At 35.9% G+C, this 24,236-nt stretch overlaps 1 protein-coding gene and 1 long non-coding RNA gene across 3 annotated transcripts; one reads left to right on the top strand and one right to left on the bottom strand.

Annotated features, from left to right (window-relative positions):
• Positions 1–1,636: 1,636 nt before the first annotated feature.
• Positions 1,637–4,617, bottom strand: LOC120071008 (DUF538 family protein (Protein of unknown function, DUF538)). Its single transcript, XM_039022990.2, has 2 exons — positions 3,732–4,617; positions 1,637–1,845 (listed from the first exon to the last, which is right to left on the bottom strand). Exon 1 carries the CDS (start codon positions 4,194–4,196, stop codon positions 3,735–3,737), a length of 462 nt encoding a protein of 153 aa, XP_038878918.1. The 5' UTR covers positions 4,197–4,617; the 3' UTR covers positions 1,637–1,845; positions 3,732–3,734.
• Positions 4,295–23,618, top strand: LOC120071009 (uncharacterized). 2 transcript variants are annotated; one of them, XR_005480108.2, is made up of 5 exons: positions 4,295–4,388; positions 8,493–8,577; positions 12,912–13,400; positions 14,203–21,290; positions 22,466–23,618. It is a non-coding gene; the product is annotated as an uncharacterized LOC120071009 (long non-coding RNA). The 2 variants fall into 2 exon arrangements; XR_005480107.2 differs by having other exon boundaries at positions 19,562–21,290; positions 22,466–23,593.
• Positions 23,619–24,236: the final 618 nt, after the last annotated feature.

The raw sequence follows: 24,236 nt of genomic DNA on the forward strand, positions 1-24,236 counted from the left end.
AACATGAATTGATAATTACTATAATTCTACTTAATAAATTGAATTTATGTACCTACTTTTGTTATTTATTATAGTTAATCTTTTTCTTCTTTAAAAAATTATTCATGGAATGATTATTTTATATCTAAATGAAGGATTATTGCATAAAGAAACACACGTGTTTTATATAATAAGTTTAGTTTCTAAATTTTTAAGATAGAGATCTATTACACATAAATTAAATGTTTAAAAATTTATTAATCATTTGAAAAAAAAAATATCAATTATCCCTAAACTAAATGGGTTGTATCAATTTATATCATGAAAAAATAATTATATCAATTTAAACCCTAAACTTTTATGAGTGTGTCAATTTACACAATTCATTACGCTTCGTTTGGAAAAACCTCGTGTGAAGCTTATAATTATATCAATTAATCCTCTGAGCTTCATAGATCAATCAATTTAAACTCTTTGTCAAAATTTCTTTATAGATTTCACTATGCGTTTACTCTAGTTATCCGTTTTGTAAAACTGACATATGATGAGACCTACCTATATTTAAGAATCAATATATGGATGATTTTCAAAGTTAATTATAATGAAAATGTCTAAATTGAATTACTTATGAAAAATTTAGAGTTTAATTGTCTCAAATCATAAGTTTCACATAATATTGATTGTACAAAATTTGGAAGAGGGTGTACGTTGATAGAAAGTTCATGATTTAAATTATTACAAATATTAGTTCATGATTTAAATTGATACAACTAAAAAATTTAAGGATATAAATTAATAACTTTCATAATAATTTTTTAAGATACAAACTGCAAAGAATAAATATGCACAACATTTAAAATGTTATGAGTAGTCAACTTTTAAAATTACATATCTGCAAATTAAGCTCAATTCAAATTCCTACTAAAAAAAGTGACAAGTTAATCAGTCAAGTTTTCTTAAAAGAAATGCAAGTAGATTTTCTCATAGGAAACATCTTATTTTGTAGTGTTACAAACTTACAATCCCACCAGACATTTTCTTTTTCTTTTCTTTTTTTCCTTAATAAAAGAAAAGCATTCAACTTTTCATCTTTATTTTAAAAATACTGTTATTCTTTTGAAAATTGCAACATTCCCCTATAAGTTTCTTCAAAACTACATTAAAAATTTGGTAGAATTTTAAATGAAAATTAAAACTTGATATAAGAAAGAGCTCATTTCCTTTCTTTTCTCTTTAGGGTCCTAATTTTCATTCCATTTCACCATCACACCATTCCAAATCCCAATTTTTGTATAATATTCTCATAAATTTCTACTTCAATGGTAGTTTTGTAGTTTTAAATCATTTATGAAAGGCTAGACATAATATTACAATTTTATAAAATATAGGGGCATTTTGTTAAACAAAGCGAAGATTCAGAAGTACTTTTTGTAATTCAGCAAAGATGAAAGTTCCAACTTTGAGCCCTCCAAAGTGAGAAGTTTGACTTTTATGTTTAAATAAAAAAAATGGTCATTAAAATTCAATACAAAGTATCATCATGTGAGAAAAGCTGCTCAAAAAACGAGACAACCGACAGCGGAAGTTGCAAGTCATCACCCCCCACCAAACCAACAGAAAAAGGGAAAAGTTAAAGGGTATAGTACAGATCAGATCATAATGAAGCACTAACCTTATAAATTAAAATAGAGTATTAATCCAGAACTAGAAGTAGTAAGTGTTACAATCTGCAGAATTAATATATACAAATTACAAAGTACAGTTCAACACACAGCCAGCATAATTAGAGGGTTCACATTTCATTTTAAAGAACCAGCATAAAATGATATAAACTAAGTTCATCTATGCTTGAAGGGAATGAATGCCCTGCACAAAAACAAAATACCAATTAAATAAGAGATCCTGGTATACAAAATATTACATATTCTGCACTTTAACAAGTCAATGTAATTAAAATTTAAAAGCAAAAGAAACAAAGTTCAGGGAATCTACTTTTTTGCATAGAAATCAAAAACCAGACAAATGAGAATTCACTAATTTCTTTATGAGCAATAATGAAGTTGAAGATGGCTTGAGATCACAGCATTGCCTGCCAAACACATTAAAAGAAACACAACTCAAGCTAAATGATTCTTTTGGAAAAGGTATATTGGAGGTTACAAGATACTTTTCTAGAACCTGAGATTGACAATGTACATTCAGATAACATCCATGTTATATGCCCGCAATGTAGCAAACTAAAGCTATTCACATCCTCTAGTTTTCTCTTCTATCAAAAATCTCGAGATTAGGGAGAAAGATGACAGTGGAGGGGAGACGTATAAAGGGAAAAAAGAGGATATATAAAGTTGGAAAGTTTTGTGGTGGACACAGATTACAATGTGAGATGTAGATTGTTGCTTCCTTCGACTTTTTATATGAAGAAGAATCTACATCTTACCCTACCTGGTCCAACTTCCACTCCGAATTTGTACTTCAATCTTTAAAAATGAAATTTCCAGAAGGTTGATATTGGCCCGAGAAACCACCATAACAAAGTACAAGGCTGCTTTTGCGGTAATGAAGAGGAACATGATATTTAAATAGCAATGGACTTGAACCCTTGACATACGAATTTTGATCTTGGGAATGTAAGACAGTAGCATGGAAACAAAACTTCACGAATCTGACTATCAAATCATTAAATCTTTGGGATAATTCTTCAATTGTTTTTTTTCCTTTTTCTAACTACTTCTAAATTTATTGTCATCATCAAGAATTCGAATTTCAACTTTCTATTTGATCTCTCTATGAAGCTTTACCTCTTTTTTTCTTTTGCTAAGCATCATCTTCTTTCTGTTTGTTTTATGTCTGTAGTTCCTTGATTATTTCAGCTTACTAGCAAGCAAACGCCGTTTGAAATTCACAGGTTACAAGGTCTATTCATAATAATAAATACTACATAGTAAAAACTGGATTCTTCTGGGTTGGATACATTTTTTGGTCTAGTGTGCAACAAATTCAGCTAAAACACCAATACTGTATTTAATATCATTTAATAATACGGGATTTGTCATTGTATGATTGTCCTTAATGGCTTATGTTCTTATTAAACTCCTTCCTTTTCAAATTGCAACGCCAGCACCTTTTCAACCTTAGAACACCCCGTTGTTAAATCCAAAAATAGAAAAAGATCTCATTCATCAATGAGGCTGATTTAACAAAGGCCACCAAGTAACTTTATTCCTTAAACTATTGCCAAAACTAGCCAGCTGGCGATAATTAATATATTTACAAGGTGATCCAGCAGATGTAACACAAAGAAAGTTTCCCTTTCGCAACGTCAGGAAACTAGAATTTTCTCGTATCATTATAAATACTGGGAGCTTTAGCAGAAAAATATACCTTATATAACATCTCAAGTTAGTCAGGGTATAATCAAGAGAACCTCGAACTAGGCACAGTATGAATATGAAGTAAATATACAGAATCCGTTCAAAATTCATGGATATTGAAGATAGAATCCAATCCACTTAAAAGAGAAGACATCAGAAAATTAAAACCAACAGCGTCCTGTTTCTAAAGAATCTAATCCATGCAAAGACTGAAAACATTACCTTCAACCCCACAATCACAAAGCACTTATAAAAATTAGGTAAAATGTCTACTTCACTAGTAACAACAAATCCCAAAATTACTCCTAAGATCTCAATCCTAACAGTGGAATTAGCAGTAAAAGAAGAAGCAGAAAAGCAAACTGAAGAAACCCAAACCTCTTACGAATCAGACCGACGGCCTTCACACACTGGGCTCTCGTTGAAACTCTTAGACGGGTACTTAGCAGTGATCAACCCAACCTCGAAAACCAAATCCTCGCCGGTAGACCTAATAGCAGTAATCGACCACCACTGGAACAAAGCGCGAACACGAATCCCATCAAGATTGTGGATCCGACCCTTTGCAATCTTACCGGTGACAACCCTAGAGAAGGAAGCCACATAGTTGTCTGGTGGAAGTGTGAACTTGCAGGAATCACCGAGGTCCAGAGAGAAGTCACCGGAGGTTTCGTTGATGGTGTAGGTGGAGACGGAGGAGGGGAGAAGGCCGAAGGGAAATCCGTAATCGGCGAGGCGAGCGTGAGCGGCGGAGGGTGGGATTTTTAGGTCTTTGGAGTCAATGGATTGAGTGGAAAGAGAAACAAGGGCTGAGACGAGAAAGAGAAGGAAGATGGATTTCATGGTGAGGTTCTTCTACGTTCTACCTGTGATCGTCCTCTGAATCAAAATCAAATGCTGTTTGGTTTCAGATTTTCGAAATCACTGAGATTTGTTGTTTCTTTCCAGTTCTTGACTAGTTCGTGATGGCTACGCAACTGTTCTCTCTTCCACAAAGGACAGCCTCCTGATGGGGCGATGAAATACTTTGACCTGGTAAACGACGTCGTGGCATTGGGTATTTTATTCAATTGTTTTCGTTCAAGATATTTCTCTTGTTTTGTAAACAAATTGCAATTTATTTATTTATTGTGGAATAGAAGTCAACGAAATTAAGGTCCACATTACATATTCACCACACACGTTTTGGGATTATTTTTCAAGGTTAGTTTTCAGTAATTTTGTTTTCTATTGAGCAATTAATCATGAACTTCTCCGTATTGTTTTCTTTTTTGCTTCTTTGACAATATTTCGCTGTTGATTGCCCTTCACCATTTCTTTTACTTTTTTTTTTCTTTTTATAACTTATATATATCTATATGAAGATAGTTAAATCTAATATAGAACACATACAAATCAAGCATGATATCGTAATATCACGAATGATAAGAATGCAAACTAAATAGTAAAAAAAGAGATGGACATTGTTATGGGTAATATACTCAAACTAAAGGGCAAAAGTGACATTACGAGAAAAGAGGGCAACAATAGCAACTATAGATAAGCAAATGACTGGGTTGAAGCGTTTTTGGGTCGAATGGGCCAGGTTGACCTCACAAGTGCCAAGCTCGAGCACACAAGATCAGGTCTCATGGGCTTGGGTACGACCCATGCGGACCTCCAAAGATAGGAAAACACGATTCGAAGCAAGTTCATTTGACTAGGCCAGCAAGAATGAATCTTCCAAACATACTAAACCTTAGGGGAAAAAGGAGATCCGAGAAGATTTAGGAAGAAACCCTAAGAAGGAAAAGCACACGACCATAACCTATTAAATAAGGGAGAAAGGAGACGAATAAGGTAAGTAATTTCTCTGCCCAAAACTCTATTAACAATGCATCTCCATGCTTCCTAACTTAAGCATTAGAGTGTGTGGTCTACACCACACTAGTGTGCAGTCCTTTATTGGTTTGCAAATGAGCTCTCATTCCAAAAGTACAAATTTACCGTTGTTGACAATTTAGAGGTCAGTCCAACCTACTTAATCAAATTTTAGCATCAATGGATGACGTCGTCTATGGGGAAGAATACTCACTTACTGACCAAGAAAGATCTAGAGTTCCTAAACAAGAATGAGTAGGAGATTTAAGAACATGAATTTAGACGGAGAAGATTCTAATCGAGATTACCACCTCAAGCGAGTATGTTAGGTTGAAGCTCCTCAACCTCGACCTAAAGAAAAATGAGCAAAGGAAAAGTACAACAACCTAGAGACGAAGGTGAATGGAATTGGGCATAATGTTGTTCGATTGCTAAAACTCATTGATTAACAAGGTCAATTAAATAAAAATCCTATGAACGAGCTTGTTCGAGATCCAACAAAAAGAAAGGTGCCAATGTTAGAAACTGTGGGGGAATCACATCTCCACCAGTCGAAGCTGATAGGACGCAAGGTGCAGGGAGTGAAGCAATAGCTGGAGGGAGAGAATAATACCAAAAGCCTCAATCAAAAGAACCAGAATGAGAAGAGTGAGCGAGAAAGAAGAAGTAGAGCAAGGGAAGCCACAAGAAAAAATAAAGGTTTAAAGTCCATAGTGCACGTATTTTCAAAAAGCAACCGTTGAAGTCGAGGTCAAGGCTGAGCCTCTTATTAAAAGACGATGTCAATTAAGAATCTCCCAAAAAACAGATATTCTTAGCTGGATTGAAAAAAAAATGCAAAAAATTCAAAAACAGAGTTTGAGGCTGAGGCCAAAGAAGTGCCTTAGATTGCAGATCTACAGAAGATGCAAAAAGAAATAGGACATCTACATGGGGGGAAGGGGGATATGCGCAAGTAGACTCTCCATTTATCGATGAAATAATGGAAGATGAGGTCCCTTCAAAGTTCAAGGTTTCATCAATTAAGTAATATGATAGGAATAAGGACCTGATAAACACCTAGATTCATACCGATCTTGGATGGAATTACATGGGGTACGTTATGCTATAAAATATAGGGCATTCTCTTTTACCTTCCTTTTCCCAATTGGGCCAGCCGAAGAGTGATTTAGAAAATTGAAAAGAAAATCCATAGGGTTCTTTAAAGAATTGGTTAGGGAATTTGTTACACAATTTTTAGGGGGGCGAGATCAACGACAGTCGACAACGCATCTCTTGATGATAAAACAGGATTCAAGAGAAACCCTAAAAGAGTACATTGCATGATTTAACAATGAATCCTTGCAGGTAGAAGGATATACTGACTCAATAGCCTTGCTGGCTATAGTAAATAGGTTATGTGACATAAAAAAACTTTGTAATATCCTCGAAAAAGGGAAGCAAAATCATATATAGAATTGGTTACTTGAACACAAAAGTATATGGGTGTAGAGGAGTTACTACATTCAAAAGGAAGTATAAATGAGCCAAGAAGAAGGTCACCATAACCTTAGCCTAGGGATAGAGGGAGTTTAACTGAGAGGACGCAATATGAGGTAAAAAGGTGCAAAGTGGAAGACTAGGATCGACCATGGTTTACTAATGCATTGAGGTTGGAAAAGTGCACGCCAACCATTCTCCCGGTAGAATAGATTGTCATGGAGATAAAAACATATGAACCTTTTGAGAGAGCCAGAGTAGATGAAAATTGGACCACATCGTAGGTACAAACAAAAATACTACTTCTTTCATTGAGATGAAAGGCATATGACCAAGGATTGTATACAATTGAAGGATGAGACCGAATCCATAATCTGTAATAGGTTTTTGAGCGAATTTGTCAAAGACACAGGTGAGAGACGGCAAAGTCGACCCTGTCAACAGAGAAGTCGAGGCCAACTAGAATTAACCCAGATGATGAAGAATGGTGACAACCATTAAGAGAGGTCAGAGTGATCCATAGAGAATCAGCTAGAGGTGATTCAGGCAAGCAACGAAAGTAATGGCCTATGAAGCAAAATAAGAGCCAAGAGGTTTCCAGTACATTATCTACAAGTAAAGGCTTTGAGACAAGTCCTTGAGTTCAATAGAGAAGAAGCACAAGCTCTTCACCAGCCATACAATGTTGCATTGGTTTATTACTTTGATAATAGCTAATGTGAAAATCATCAGGTTTTGGTTGACGGTGGAAGTTTTGCAGATGTACTAACCTTAGAAGCATTCAACAAGATGAGGTTGAATAGAGAACAATTGAGAAGGCATGTGACTCCACTAGTAGGGTTAGGTAGAGAGAAAGTAGGGCCAGAAGGAAGCATCAAACTACCCGTAATGTTTGGGGAAGATCCAAAGTCAGTGGTATGGATGGTAAAATTTTAGTTGTGAATCGGCCATCATCTTACACCATGATATTGGAAAGGCCAATGTTGCATGAGCTAGAAGCAGTTCCATAAACCTATGTTGGGTTTGCTTTCTTGTGATTATGAACTGAAAAGCCCAAATGATGAATTGTAGGCCCTGTTTGCTGATCCAACTCGTGAATCCAAGTTATTTTGCTCCAATTAAATTGGTTTGGCCCTGTTTGCTGATCCAACTCGTGAATCCAAGTTATTTTGCTCCAATTAAATTGGTTTAGGAAAACTTAGACCTTCTTTGTCCACGATCTTCCAGCTGATGTGCTCCACATGGAAAACCCCACTGACGTTTGCCTGATGGAAGTGAATGACTATCTTTATTCTGATGGGATTTCAGAACAATTAATTTCTTTCTCTCTCTCGTTCTCTCTATCGTTTTCCTGAAATTTTCTAACCCTAATCTTTCTTTCTGTTTGTTTCGAGCGATTGCTTGTGTAAACGAAGATGATGAAGAACATGCAATCTTGTAGAAGAAAAGAGAAGGAAGAGATCTACACGATGATATATGTGGTTCGGCAAATGATACCTACATCCATGGGAAGGAGAGAAAATTTTATTCAAGAGCTAATTCACACCTTTTTTCTTTTTACAAATTTCAAGCTTTCTTGAAGCTTTTGTATATTGTTGCTACGAATTTGTAAATGATGAGTATTTATACAATTTTTTTGATACAAGTAGTTACAATAAAAAACTGTAAAAGATAAAGAAATGTGAACAGCTGTTGAATATATGGTTGAATGTTTGAGCTTATTTACTTTAAATCTCCACCTTAAGCTCAACATGCAAGCTCTTCTCCTTCTAGATTTGACATGTCTTCACCCTTTTACAGGAAGTTGGAAGTCGATCTGACCAAGACAGTTTGCTAGCTTGAGCTTCGGACAGGTTTGGTAAGCATGTCAACAGCATTCTCGCTGGTATGAACTTTTAGCACTTTGACTTCACCTTTTTTTATTCCGTCTCTTACAAAGAGATATTTAATATCTATGTGTTTGGTCCTTGAATGGTATTGAGGGTTTTTGGATAGATGAATGGCTCTTTGGATATCACAGTAGATCTTTACTACTGTTTGATTAATACCAAAGTTCTTTATGAACCCCTTTAACCACAATGCTTCTTTTATTGCTTCTGATAAAGCCATGTACTCTGCTTCTGTGGTTGATAATGCTGTGATTGACTGCAAATTTGCTTTCCAACACAATAAATTTGGACCATATAAAAATAGATAACCTGTTAATGATCTTCTTTTATCTTGGTCACCTGTAAAATCTGAATCAACATATCCATATAGCTCTAAATCCATTTCTTTTGTACTTTGATATGTTAATTTTGACTGTTTAGACCAAATTAGTTATCTTAAAATCCATTTTATTGCTTCCTAGTGCCTTTTTCTAGGGTTAGACATGTATCTACTGACAAGACTAGTGCTGTATGATAGGTCTGGTCTAGTAGATATCATTAGATACATTAGACTCCCTACTACTTAATTGTATGAAATTAATTGTATTTGAGTCAAATGTTCTATGTTTGTTTCCTTTGATGAGTTTTTTGAGGAAAGTTTAAAATGACTAGCAATAGGTATAGTGGCAGGTTTTGCATTAGACATATTAAATCTGTTAATAACTTTTTCACAATAGCTTAATTGACTAATGATTAGAATAAAGGAAGCCATATCTCTTTTAATTTCAATCCCAAAGATCTTTTTAGACTGACCCAAATCCTCCATGTTAAACTCTCTCTTTAGGAGATTTTTGACATGAATTAAATCCTCCTTAGATTTTCCTGCTAGTAGCATATCACCAACATAGAGTAGTAGATAGACTTTGTCCTTATAGGTAGTTGAATTAATATAAGAACAAATATCACAAGAACTTCTTTGAAATCCAATACTCTCTATGTAATCATTAAATCTTATGTACTAGCATCTAAGAGATTGTTTAAGACCATATATAGACTTGTTTAAGAGGCAGTATAGGTCTTCCTTCCTTCTTTCTTCAAACCCTTTAGGTTGAACCATATAGATAACCTCTTCTAGATTTCCATGAAGGAAAGCTATTTTAACATCTAGCTGATCTAGTTCAAGGTTGTACTGAGCAACTAGTGATAAAAGAAGTCTAATAGAGGTTTGTTTTACTACTGGTGAAAAAATTTCAGAATAGTCTATGCCTTCCCTTTGGGTAAACCCCTTAGCCACTAGCCTTGCCTTGTACCTAGGCTTTTCTTCTTTAGTAGAACCCTCCTTTAGTTTATATATCCACTTAGAGGCTATAGGTTTGCATCCTTTAGGAAGAGAGGCTAGGATCTAAGTATTATTGACAGTGAGTGATTCCATTTCTTCACACATAGCTTGAATCTAAGACCTAGCATTAGGACAATTTATTGCCTCTTCAAAAGTAGTTGGCTCTTGGTCATTAGGAGCTATTGTGGCATTTAGGACTAAGTTCATGTAATTAGTTTCAGTATACCTAGCTAGAGGAACTATCACTCTTCTTTGTCTATCCCTAGACAAAGAATACTGACTTAAATCAGGTACAACTTTAGTATTCTCAGTATGCTCATTTGAGTTTTCCTCTTCTTCTTCTTCAGTTTCATTAGGAGGGCTATGACTAGTGGAAGAATCTTTAGGTGTCTTCACCTCAATCCTAGTAGTACTAGGGCTTTTAGAAACTTCATAAGTTGTCTTTTCTTTTTGTATAAACATCTCTTTTTTTCTAAAAGTGACATCCCTGCTTATGAAAAACCTTTTCTCAATAGGATTCCATATCTTAAAGCCTTTAACACTTTCAAGAACCCAACAAACATACACTTTACTGCCCTAGACTTTAGTTTCCCCTGATTTTGGTGAATATAGCCAACACATCTAAATACCCTTAGATTTTCTAGGTTAGGTGGATGTGTTGTCCATTTTTCCTCAAGAGTTAGAAAGTTTAGGGAGGAATGAGGACACCTATTTAAGGTATACACGGTGTAGCTTGCAGTCTCAACCCAATACTTTTCACTAAGGATTGCATCTAAGAGAAGACATCTAACCCTTTCCATGACTGTTCTATTTAGTCTTTCAGCAACTCCATTATGTTGAGGAGTAAATCTAACAGTCCTATGCCTAATTATTCCTGTTTCTTTACAGAACTTGTTAAACTCTTTACTACAAAATTCCAGTCCATTGTCAATTCTTAGGTATTTAATTTCTTTAGAAGTTTGCTTCTCTATCACGAGTTTTCATTCCTTAAACCTATCAAACACTTGGTCTTTAGTTTTAAGGAAGTAGACCCAACTTTTTCTAGAGAGGTCATCAGTAAAAGAAAGTAAATACTTTGAACCACTTAAGCTAGGTGTAGGAGCTAGACCCCATAGGTCAGAGTGAATATAATCTAGGATAGCTTTTGTGGTGCGTTGTGCTTTAGTGAAACTTTACCTTGTGGCTTTTCCTAAAACACACTGTTCACAAAAGATTAGATTTTCTAAGAGACCTTTAGGTAAAATCCCTTGTTTAGATAGGGCTTCTAGGCCTTTAGCACTAATGTGAGACAATCTCTTGTGCCAAACATCAGCCTATGTGATCTCATTTGTGGTGGTAACATATGCCCCTGTCATCATTTCAACTCCTTTGACCACAAATAAGTCATTTATCTTTTCCTCAACTAGTATCATCTTAGAATCTTTTAGCACTTCAAGGGTTCCTCCTTTACCCCTGTACTCACACCCAATTGTATCAAGCATACCTAAGGAGATTAGATTTCTCTTAAGAAGTGGAACATATCTCACATTCCTAAGAAGTTTAATAGTTCCATCCTCAAGTTTCATAGAAACAGAGCCAATACCTTCTATCCTACAACCTTGGTTATTTCCCATATAAACCATTTCTCCTTCAATTTCTTTAAAGGTGTTGAACCATGGTCTCATTGAGGTCATGTGGTAGGTGCATCTAGAATCTAGGACCCAATCATGTTTTCCTAGAAGATTTACATGGTTGGATTTGTCTAAAGTTGAGGCTAAAGCATCTGAGTAGATAAAAGAACCTTCTACAACAGATGCTTCAGGTTATTTGTCTTTGGAGTCCTTCTCTTTCTTTTGGTTCTTTCTCTTTAGGATAAAATAGTCTTTGATTAAATGTCCTTTCTTTTTGCAATACTTACATTTTATTTTCTGTTTAGACTTATTATCTTCTGAATTATGTGGTTTTCTGTCATTTAAATGATTTTGTTTAAAGTTTCCTTTAGCAAATAACCTTTCACCACTAGGATGATCCTTTTTATCAATCTGTAACTCTAACTCTTTAGTTCTTAGGGCTGAAATTATAGTCTCAGTACTTATACTATCCCTTCCATATTTTAGAGCATTTTTAATTTTCTTTTAGGGTTCAGGCAAAGAGTTAAGAAGCACATAGGCCTCATTCTCATCACCAAGTTTTTCTCCTAAGGTTTTGAATTCAGCAACAATTTTCTTGAACTCATCTAAATTATCAGTTAAGGATTTTGATGAATCCATTTTAAATGTAAATAATTTCTCCCTAAGGTACATTTTACTAGGAAGATCTTTGGTAGCATATAATTCTTCCAGTTTAGTCCATATCCTATAAGCAGTTTTTTTTTTTTTTTTTTTTTTTTTTTTTTTTTTTTTTTTTTTTTTTTAATAATCTAAAACTTGTCTTAGAACACTATCACTAAGGTTTAGGACCAACGTACCATAAGTTGCCAACTCCCAGTCTTCTTTTTCTTGAGTTGTCATTATGGCAGGGAGAGTTGATGGGTCAAGGAGGGCTCTGTGAGCTTTCTGTTGGCCGAGAGTTGCCTTGATTTTGGCCTTCCACAGGCCAAAATCTCCTTTGCCATCAAACTTCTCTACTTCGAATCTTGCTATTGACATCTTGGAGTGAAAAACTTGAATCTTGAATCTTCAAGAACTGCAATCTTGTAAGTCTTATGCTCTGATACCACTTTATTGGGCCTGTTTTCTTGTGATGTAAAGCCTAAATGATGAATTGTAGGCCCTGTTTGTTGATCCAAATCGTGAACCCAAGTTATTTTACCGCAATTAAATTGGTTTGTAGAAAACTTGGACCTCCTTTGTCCACGATCTTCCAGCTGATGTGCTCCACGTGGAAAATCCCACTGACTTTTGCCTGATGGAAATGAATGACTATTTTTATTCTGATGGGATTTCAGAACAATTAATTTCTTCCTCTCTTTCGTTCTCTCTATCGTTTTGCAGAACTATTCTAACCCTAATCTTTCTTTCTATTTATTTCAAGCGATTGCTTGTGTAAACGAAGACGATGAAGAATATGCAATCTTGTAAAAGAAAAGAGAAGGAAGAGATCTACACGATGATATACATGGTTCGACAAATGATGCCTACATCCACGGGAAGGAGAGAAGATTTTATTCAAGAGCTAAGTCACACCTTTTTCTTTTTACATATTTCAAGGTTTCTTGAAGCTTTTGTATATTGTTGCTACAAATTTGTAATGATGAGTATTTATACAATTTTTCTGATACAAGTAGTTACAATAACAAACTGTAAAAGATAAAGAAATGTGAACAGCTGTTGAATATATGGTTGAATGTTTGAGCTTATTTACTTCAAATCTCCACCTTAAGCTCAACATGCAAGCTCTTCTCCTTCTAGATTTTACATGTCTTCACCCTTTTACAGGAAGTTGGAAGTCGATCTGACCAAGACAGTTTGCTAGCTTGAGCTTCGGACAGGTTTGGTAAGCATGTCAACAGCATTCTCGTTGGTATGAACTTTTAGCAATTCGACTTCACCTTTTTTTTATTCCGTCTCTTACAAAGAGATATTTAATATCTATGTGTTTGGTCCTTGAATGGTATTGAGGGTTTTTGGATAGATGAATGGCACTTAGATACTGTGATGACCACTCTTAGATCCTAAGACAACTCACTCTAGAATTAGCTTGATCAAGACTAATCCAATGAATTGATTTAAATATCAAATCTAAAGCAAGATTTGAAAAAAAAAAGACAACACCAAAGGGTTGAATAAGCACAAGTTTTTTACTAGGGATAATATGAGTTTTGAAGAACATTACAAGCCATTTTATAGGCCAAATGGTCATGGATAGACCAAGAAACTCAAAAGCCATTCAAATACAAGTAATTGCAAATTGTAGAAAATAACACCTAGAAACTTGAAACTTAATTGTATACTTAAATTATAAGTCAAAATGAAAAATTAGGAATGTAGCAAGTTTTCAAATTGCCTTAAATATCTCCTCTAGAAGGTGGCAAAGTAGATGCGCACATTTAACAATATTTGACATCACATTTTTCCATGCGGTGCACACTTGACAACATTTTCTTCACAAAATCTGCACACTTTTTTTTTTTTACCACCGTGTCATCTTACAAACCTTTTCCCGTACCATCTTCACGTCTCTTCTTGACTCATTGAACTAACATTATATAAAACTTTGGTCCCAAAATTATTTGTCGGTTCTTGTGAATTTGCTAGTTTTTGAAGATATAGTGTGAATGCCTATTGAATCTTCTTTGCCTTGCTTCTTGTAATTGATCCTTTAGGTACATGCAATGGTTCAATGGTTGAATTCACATCACCAAGGTTGGCCTAGATAAAAGGCAGGCCGAAACCAACCTTAAAAGAAGAGAGATGAAGGCATGCTAGCAATGATGGAAAAGGCATTGGCAAAGTAAAGACGAAGTTGAAAGATAAAGAAACTTCATTGATTAAAAAGTAAAACCATAGAAAGAGCAACAAACAATAGAGAAAATATAAAGGAGAGAAGTGCAACAACGATGTTAAAAGAAGGCAGCAAAAACATAATGGTGGAGGAAATTTTCAATCATCTTGGTTTATGGCATCTTTAGTGTCAGCCTCGACATTGTCATCTTGAGGATGGAAGGGATAAGGATTCCTGCGTAGAGTTTCAAAATATTGAGTTGGATAGTCAAAGTTCATAATAGAGTGGTAAAATATGCTTCTTTCTTTGCTAAATGCCCCACCATTCTCCATTACAAAGTTCTACATTCTGGTGCAAGCTTCAGTTTCTGGGATTTTTGTTCCAAGTACCAAGTATCAGAGAGAAGAGCCTCAACTTTGTCAAGTTTAGCTTGGATAGCTGATGTGTTAACTCGGGATGATTGGAGCTCAGTTTGGATATCATATAGAAGCCGATTAAGACTAGCAATGTTGGCCTGGGCTTTGTTTAGCTTTTTAGAGGAACTCGAAATTCCATTAATTAATTAATTTATATGGTTAGTGATACTCATTTTGAAGTAGCAATCCGAGAAACAGATTAAAAAAAAAGAAGATGAAAAAGTTTACATGAAGTTCAAAACATGAGAGGCCAACCTTACTCAAATAAGAGTCGAGGCCGACCATTCTAAAGGGATAATAATGAAAAAAAATATAATAACATACGTAAAAAAGGTCATTCAAAGTTTTTGTGATAGCTGCAGCGGGGTCATCATATCTAGTAGGTGGAGAAAGGCGCCTCAATCTGACACCTTGCCAAAGGGTGAAGGTTTGGGCAAGGAGTTCAGCTTCACCCCCATTCTAGAATATCTACAAGAAAGTGAAATATTATATTCTCATTGAAGGATTCATCTTGAGGAAGAGGGATCTCATTGTAAAGCCGAATAGATAGCCGATGGGTCATCTGAGGGACAGGATGAGGAAGAAGTTGAGTTATATGTTGCTCGGGTTGTTCATCATCAATTAGGTCTATTATCCTGCCTTGAAGCCTCCTAGATGATTCTCCTCTCTTGCCCTTGATGAGCAAGAGAAAGGGTGTTGTAATCTTCTCTCTGCCAATCAAATAAAATTTATATTACTGAACTAACTACTTGTACTACTGAGTAGTACAAGTGGCAAGTCCGAATCAATCCACAGAGAAGCGTGAAAATTAGTTCCTCAAAGCTCATTTTCAGTTAAAGTGGTAAATAGGGGGATGAGGCTTTGGTGTGGTTTGAGATTAGTGCATAAAAGTAAAGACATGAAAGTAAAAGGATAAAAGTATAATCTAATAGCTTAGAGGAATGAAATTACCCAATGTAAACTTGATCCTAGGATAACACTAAATCATCTTAAACACATAGTCAACTTAAGTGGAAAAGCCAACATTAAGCGTCCTTAATTATCAATTAAGATTTGCATCCTAATTAATATATGTGTCAATTAACTAACAATGAAAATCATTCATTAATCAACCAAACACATTCATTAAGTTCTAGGACTAAACCATGACATGATTACCTAACAAAAAAGCCGATTAATTAATTGATTGTTCTCTATCCCTAAGTCACTCAAAATAACTATATGATTTTAATAGAAAAGCCATGAAATCAATATACACCCATGAGATGACTTTAGTTAGTTGGTAACTAACACATAACAATTACAGATTACATGTTAAGTTTTAAGCGATTAGTATACATAAACGACTGATTTGTTAGGCCTAATCATTCACACATATTAAGAATTAAACCAAGAGATAGGGTGCTCAAGGAATAAAAATGTATACATTCAAGCACAAAATCCTATCAAAATTACAAAGGGTTCTTCCAAAATCCTCTAAATAAAAAAAACCATAAATCTTACCTTCTCGTGGCGATGGAGAAGCTAAAATATGGCCTCATCTCAATTGATTACATGTGAAAATGAAGAAAATACATGCGCGAGAGAGAAAGGGATGAAAAATCGACTAAGGGTGATTGGGGTTTGATAAAAATGACCTAAAATCGAAGAGGATTTAAATAATCATTGCGGCAGCGGCGCGATGCTAGGCCCTAATTGGCCCTATATGAGTAGTGTCATGTCGCAACGTCGGGCGATGCTATGGTGCCTTCACCTGTGCGTGCCTATATGTCTCTTCTCCATCAAAGTCTGGAGCACTACAACGCTATGTCAAATGCAGCTACTGCCTTTCAGCGCCTTTCATGTGACGCCAATCCTCCAAGGGCATTTTCATCTTTTTCGCTCCTTTGAAGTTTCGTTGCTCTAATTAGCTTCTAATTACTCCAAATTAACCCTAAATGGGCCGTAACACTCTTAAATGCATAATTACTCGAGATTCTACAAACATAGACATTAAAACACATTAAACATCGTATACATTCAAGCACAAAATCCTATCAAAATTATAAAGGGTTCTTCCAAAATCCTCTAAATAAAAAAAACCATAAATCTTACCTTCTCGTGGCGATGGAAAAGCTAAAATATGGCCTCATCTCAATTGATTACATGTGAAAATGAAGAAAATACATGTGCGAGAGAGAAAGGGATGAAAAATCGGTTAGGGGTGATTGGGGTTTGATAAAAATGACCTAAAATCGAAGAGAATTTAAATAATCATTGCGGCAGCGGCGCGATGCTAGGCCCTAATTGGCCCTATATGAGTAGTGTCATGTCGCAACGTCGGGTGATGCTGTGGTGCCTTCACCTGTGCGTGCCTATATGTCTCTTTTCCATCAAAGTCTGGAGCACTACAACGCTATGTCAAATGCAGCTACTACCTTTCAGCGCCTTTCATGTGACACCAATCCTCCAAGGGCATTTTCATCTTTTTTGCTCCTTTGAAGTTTCGTTGCTCTAATTAGCTTCTAATTACTCCAAATTAACCCTAAATGGGCCGTAACTCTCTTAAATGAATAATTACTCGAGATTCTACAAACATAGACATTAAAACACATTAAACATCGTAAATGAGCTAGATTAGAGGCACTAAGATAACACATTTCGGGTGCTACCAAATACCCCAACTTAAACTTTACTTGTCCTTGAACAAGTAAAAATAAAAATGAGTCATCTGATGGAAAAGATTGACTCTAATCTCAAAGCAAAATATAACAACACAATTCATGACGAGAGAATCACTTGAATGCACACAATCATTAGCACATTTAAAGTAATTCTTAATCCCTTACGTGTGTGTGCTTAGCCATCCTACCTAGGTCTTTACAAACTCGGGAAGGTTTTATTCAACTGTTAACTCTAAAAAAGAGCCAAGTTTATAGCTTTAACTTTCCTATATTTGGGTAATTCTTGTGTCTTATTTGTCTTATTTTGTATGAGAATTGACTCCATGGAGCAAGTACGTTTCAAGGATGAAGAATCAAGCAAAAAGGAAGGAACAACCAGAATTCAAATGCATCAAATCGAGCTGAGATGACAAAGGACGATTCTGCCTTATTTCAGCATTGCAACGGTCTTCATAAGCCTATGTTCGACGCTCATTCGATGCTGGGAGGTAGTAGCATCGGGTGCAGGGCAGCGTTGCAAGTGTCACAACGTTTCAGAGTTAAATCATCGCCACTGTTGCAACGCAGTTTGACACCAACGCTTAAGGACAAAATACTCAGCATTGCAATGATCTTCTAGAGCGTTGCGATGCTACGAAGATTGATGGAAGATAAATGCGTGTGCGTAACCCAGTGTCAGGGGGAGCGCTGTGATGCCTCCTTAATGCTCATCAATTTGCATCGCAGTGTTGCAACGCTATTTCTAAGATTTGCAACGTTGCGAGAAGCCTATAAATAGGACGTTCGACTCCAACATTCGACATACCTAAATACAATTCAAAATAGAGTAAAATTTAAGAGTTAGTCCGGTTTTGGGAGCCATTGAAGTCGAATTGCTGAGCAATTATCACCATAGTCAGCCTTGATTCTCTTTCGATCATTGTAATTTCGATATGCCTTTTAGAGGCTAGGTAATTTTCTTGGGATAGTTTGTATGTCTTGATTCTTGAAAGTTTACTAGTTAAACCCCTCAGAAGGCTCAACCCCAACTTGAAAGATGTAGTTCTCAAGGAAATTATCAAGCTCAATGAAGTCAGAATTATTTACCCAGTTCCAAATAGCAAATGGGTAAGTCTTATTCTTGTAGTTTTGAATAAGACCGACATGAAAATTATAGAGAATGATAAGGGTGAGATTGTGCGCATACAAAACGGGTGGAGAATGTGCATCGATTTCTGAAAGCTCAACGAGGTAACCAAGAAGGACCACTTTCCTATACCTTTTTTGGATCAGATGGTGGAATGGCTCGCCGGAAAACTATTCTTTTGTTTCTTGATGGGTTTTCTGGATTCTACCAAATCCCCATCGCACAAGGAGATGAGGAAAAGACCACGTTCACCTGGATTTATGAGACCTATGCCTTTAAGAGGATGCCATTTGGGCTTTGTAACACCCCAGGTATGTTCCAAAGGTGTATGATGAGTATATTTTCCGATTTTATAGAAAAATGCATAGAGATGTTTATGGAAGATTTTATGGTTTACGGAGAGTTTTTCGAGGACTGTTTGCATAATCTTAGCTTAGTATTAAAACATTGCATTGAGGCTAACCTGGTATTGAATTATGAAAAATTTAATTTTATGGCTTTTCATGGGATTGTTTTAGGGCATCTAGTTTCTGCAATGGGGATTGAGGTAGACAAAGCTAAGATAGATGTTTTTGCTAACCTCTCCCATCCTACATGTGTTAGGGAGATTCGTTCTTTTCTTGGTAGCACAGGTTTCTACAGGCATTTCATAAAGGATTTTTTGAAGTTGGCACTATCGCTATCAACATTACTGCAGAAGAATGTTCCATTTAATTTTGACAAGGAGTGTCAAGAGGCCTTTGACACTTTGAAAAAAAAGCTGACCACCACCTTAATTTTGTAACCTTCAAGATGGGACGTACCGTTTGAGATCATGTGCGGTGCTAGTAATCTAGTAGTGGGAGTGGTCCTAGGACAACGGGTCGACAAGAAGAGTCACGTCATATACTTTGCGTCAAGGACCCTAAATCCTACCCAAATTAACTACATTATGATTGAGAAAGAATTTATGGCTATCGTTTTTGCTTTAGATAAATTCCGTTCTTACGTTCTTGGCTTTCCTATTACTATCTTTACTGATCACTCTATTCTCAGGTACTTAATGACCAAGAAGGAGTCGAAGCCCCAACTTGTGCGATGGATGCTTCTCTTCAGGAATTCAATTTGACTATCAAGGACAGGAAAGGAGCAGAAAACTTAGTAGCTGACCATTTGAGCAGAATAGTATAAGAAGAAGACCCTGTGCCCTTACGAGAGGATTTTTTAGACGAGTTCCTAGATAGTCAAACCCACTACATGATATGTTGACATGGTGAATTTCCTGGTTATTGATAAGTTCCCTTATGACATGCCTAGCTCTAGGAAGGCCAAATTAAAGAGTAATTCAAAGTATTTTGTTTGGGATCCACCGTACCTTTGGAAGATTTGTTCTGATCAAATCATTAGGAGGTGTGTCTCAGATGAGAAATTTCAGTCTATGCTTGCATTTTGTAATGAGATGGCTGTGGGTATTTTAGTCATAGGAGAACTACTAGGAAAGTTTTAGATAGTGAGTTGATTTGGAATTCCCTATTTGCTGACTGTTTTGCATTCTGTAAATCCTGTGAGAGATGTTAGAGATTGGGATCTTTGTCTAGAAGGAATGAGATGCCACTAAATTCTATCTTTATGTGTGGAATTTTTTTGTTTGGGGCATAGATTTCATGGGCCCCTTTCCTTCTTCATATGGTTTCTTGTATATTCTTTTGGCAGTTGAATATGTTTCAAAGTGGGTTGAGGCTATCCTCACTTGGACTAAGAACGCTGTTGTGGTTTCAAGTTTCTTAAGAGCGAACATATTTTCTAGGTTCAACATACCTCGAGCTATAATTAGTGATCAGGGTACTCACTTCTGAAATCGAAACATCGAGGTGCTCATGAGGAAGTATGGAGTTCACCATCGAGTTGCCACACTGTACCATCCTTAAACAAACGGACAAGCTAAAATATCGAATCAACAGGTCAAAAGTATCCTGGAAAAGACTGTCAATCCAACCAGAAAAGATTGAAGCACACGCCTTGACGATGCTCTTTAGGCCTACAGAACTGCATTTAGAACTCCTATTGGAACAACACTCTTTAAGCTCGTCTATGGTAAGGCATGTCATCTACCGATCGAAATTGAGCATAGAGCATATTGGGCTATCAAGCAATGTAATATGAACCTAGCCCAAGCCAGTGAGGAAAGACTGCTGGAACTACAGGAACTATAGGAATTAGAGGAGCTGCGCTTAGAAGCCTATGAGAACTCAAGACTGTACAAAGAAAAGTCAAAATTAATACATGATAAGGGTCTTTTGAGGAAGGAATTTCGAGTTGCAGAAAGTGTTCCTCTACAATTCACATCTATCACTCATGCTCGGTAAACTGAAATCTAAATGGCTTGGTCCCTTTGAGGTTATTAACTTGTTTCCTTATGGTGCAGTGGAGATTAGGAGTCTGGAGACGGGGAAGGAATTCAAAGTGAATGGGCACCACCTTAAAATTTTCAATGAAGGAGAAGCCAACTCCGCTTGCTCAAGCTACATATTGACTCTACCCTATATCACTAGAGCTCGCATCACTAGACGTCGAGCAAAAGACGTTAAATGTTGCGCTACCTGAAGGCAACCAGGAGTTTAAATTAATTTTCTTTCTTTTCTTTTTCTTCTTTTCTTTTGTTTCTTTCATTTTCTTTTTTATTAAAGAGTGGCTGACTACATTTACTTTTCTTCTTAGGAGAATCACAATTTTGGCTCTTGGAGGAATGCTTTCAAATGATCATGTTTGTGCCCAAAAATACAGGGTAGTTTTTTTGTTCCCTCTCTTGCCCCTTTTTCTTTTTGTTCTTAGCATGAATTAAAGCCTAAATATACTTGAGAAAAATGCGTAGCTCTTAAGTTGGGGGTGGGCGAAGCATGCTCATGATTTGAAGTTTTGATTGGTAATCTGAATTGTTGTCTTGATTCTGTCATGATGAATGCTTTAATATCTGTTTGTTTTGTTTGCTATTTCCTTTCAATGACAATTTGATGATGCACTCAACGGGCTGCTTGTTCTTAATAAAAGAGTAATTTTCATGATTTTGAGTTTTTTATAATTTTTTTTTCATGAGATCCATGTAAAATGAACCTAGGTTGAAATTTTTTCTATTTGGAATCCCTTAAAGTCTTAGAAACGGATTATCCATATTGGATTTTGATAGGCCCTCTATTGGCTTGGGAGCAACTTTTAGTGCTTGAGAGTAAAACTAGATAGTGAGAAAATAACGGCCTAGCGTGTGAAAAAAAAAATAAAGAGAATCATACTAGATGCTTTTCTCTTATGAAAAAAAAGCCATAAAAATGAGGCATAACCGGTGTGCCTAGAAAAAAATTGTGTGTGTGTGTGCATCGATAGAGGTGAAAAGAGCTACCTTCGCTGTGTCTAGTTAGGGCCCGCGAGAAAAGAGTGATAGGTTTCTGGTGGTCTGGTGTGAAAGCTAGCCCTTTAGGTAAAACCAATGCCCTCTATGTTTTGTGTGTGTGAGTTTTGGGCACTCTTGGATAGTGTTGCTCTTTGATATGTAATAATAGTATGTCTCGAGCTGATGACTAAGCTAGAATAGAGGGAAGATGAAATGGGAGTAGGATAAAAAAATTTCTGATGCTTTTCAATTTTCGAAAAAGTATTGTGTCTTAGTGTCTCATTTATATATGGCTTTGATTGAAAAATGACCTTTTATAACAAGTCTAAATTGAGTGATTGTTTGATATTGATATGTGATTTATTGTGCGATCCTAAAGACTGTTGATATTAAGAAAGGATTCGATGAATGGAGTGAACGGTTTCTTGTTAATTTCAATGACTAAGTGTTATAATCTTGCTCGGGGATGATCATTAAGTTGGGGGTGTTTGTTAGCTCTCAAAAAGAGCTAAGTTTATGACCTTAGCTTTCCTATATTTGGATAATTCTTGTGTTTTATTTGTCTTATTTTGTAGAAGAATTGACCCCATGGAGTAAGTACGTTACAAGGATGAAGAATCAAGCAAAAAGGAAGGAAAAACCGAGATCTAGTTGAGATGACAAAGGACGATTCTACCTTTTTTCAGCATTGCAACGCTCTTCATAAGCCTAAGTCCAATGCTCATTCAATGCTGAGAGGCAATAACATTGGGTGTAGGGCAGCGTTGCAATGCTACCTTGAGCGTCACAATGCTCTAGAGTTAAATCATCACCACCATTACAACGTCGTCTGATGCTTGACTCCAACGCTTAGAGACAGAATACTCAGCGTTGCAACACTCTTCTAGAGCATTACGATGCTACGAAGATTGACGGAAGATCAATGCTGCGTGCGCACAACCCAGCATCGGGGCGGAGCACTGTGACACTTCCTTGACGCTCACCAATTTGCACAACGGCATTGCAACGCTATTTACAAGCGTTATGACATTGCGAGAAGCCTATAAATAAGAGGTTCGGCTTCAACATTCGACACACCTCAACACAATTCAGAATAAAGTAAAATTTAAGAGTTAGTCTAGTTTTGGGAGCCATTGAAGTCGAATTGTTGAGCAATTGTCGCCATAGTCAACCTCAATTCTCTTTTGATCATTGTAATTCCGATATGTCTTTTAGAGGCTAAGTAATTTTCTTGGGATAGTTTGTATGTCTTGATTCTTGAAGGTTTACTAGTTAAATTTAATCAATTGTTGTGAACCCTTTAGGTGGATTTGTTTTAATTTCAATAGAGTTTCGATGAACTTTTCTGACAAATTAATATATTAAAATTCTTGTATGCAAAATCATTCTTGCCTATGCATTATTGATTGATTAAGTTGCACGTATTAGGATCGCATGTTTAGGGTCTAGACTTTTTCTGGCCAAACTCATGTATGCCCTAGTATAATCTTTTCCAATAAATCATGGTATAAGATATAGCCTTTCCGGCTTATAGTATGTCTTAACAATTGAACCCTTTCTTAATGTTTTTCAGTTTTAACTTGTATGTCGCTAAGAAGAAAAAGTTTTAAACTGAATTAGTGATGGTTTGGATTTTTATCAAAATTGGCTAATTGGGCTATTAGAATTTCTAATAGATTGAGGGGTTCACAAGATTGGTAAAATTAACTAGTACCTAATGATAGAAAACAAAAAGCATATAAACTAATCCTAAGATTTTTCCATCAATTTGATTCAACCGTTTTCTGTGCTAATTCTTATTTTTCTCTGTTTGGTTGTCAATTTACTTTACAAAAACAAAAAACCATCAAAGCCCCTTTTCACGTGGAATTCACAAATTATCCTAGCTGATTCAACAGTCTCTTTATGGATTTGACCTCGATTACCACTTTACTGCATTTGTGGTACAAGTAGTGGATCGGTGAAAATAAATTACCTTTGCTTGAGCCGGGGGCGGTTACGACAACTCTAGTCCCGGATTTTTAACAACCGTTAACTCGTTTCCCCTACTCTGGCTTGAAGGCTCAAGAGTTAAGCTTCCTAGACTCAAAGTGGCAATGAAACACTCAAAGGAACCAAACTTTTATTTTATTATTTTTTCTTCCTTTTTTTTTTTTTACTTTACACAAAAGAGGAAACCTTATCTAGATATGTCATCTTTTTTTGGCTTGCCCACACGGATTACATGAAAAACATCCAACTACTTGTTGGGTTGTATGTCCTAAAACTCGCAGTTTATATTGTTAAACATATTCTATTATCAATAAAGATGTTATTGACGTTTATTTAATAAAATTTATTGTTGAA

The sequence above is a fragment of the Benincasa hispida genome, chromosome 2 (genome assembly GCF_027475165.1).
Source record: "Benincasa hispida cultivar pf3 chromosome 2, pf3_genome.v1.1, whole genome shotgun sequence".
NCBI classification, from domain to species: Eukaryota; Viridiplantae; Streptophyta; class Magnoliopsida; order Cucurbitales; family Cucurbitaceae; genus Benincasa; species Benincasa hispida.

What these genes read in the sequence shown, in the direction of transcription:
- LOC120071008 (XM_039022990.2), bottom strand. Translation starts at nt 4,196, where the DNA reads ATGAAATCCATCTTCCTTCTCTTTCTCGTCTCAGCCCTTGTTTCTCTT.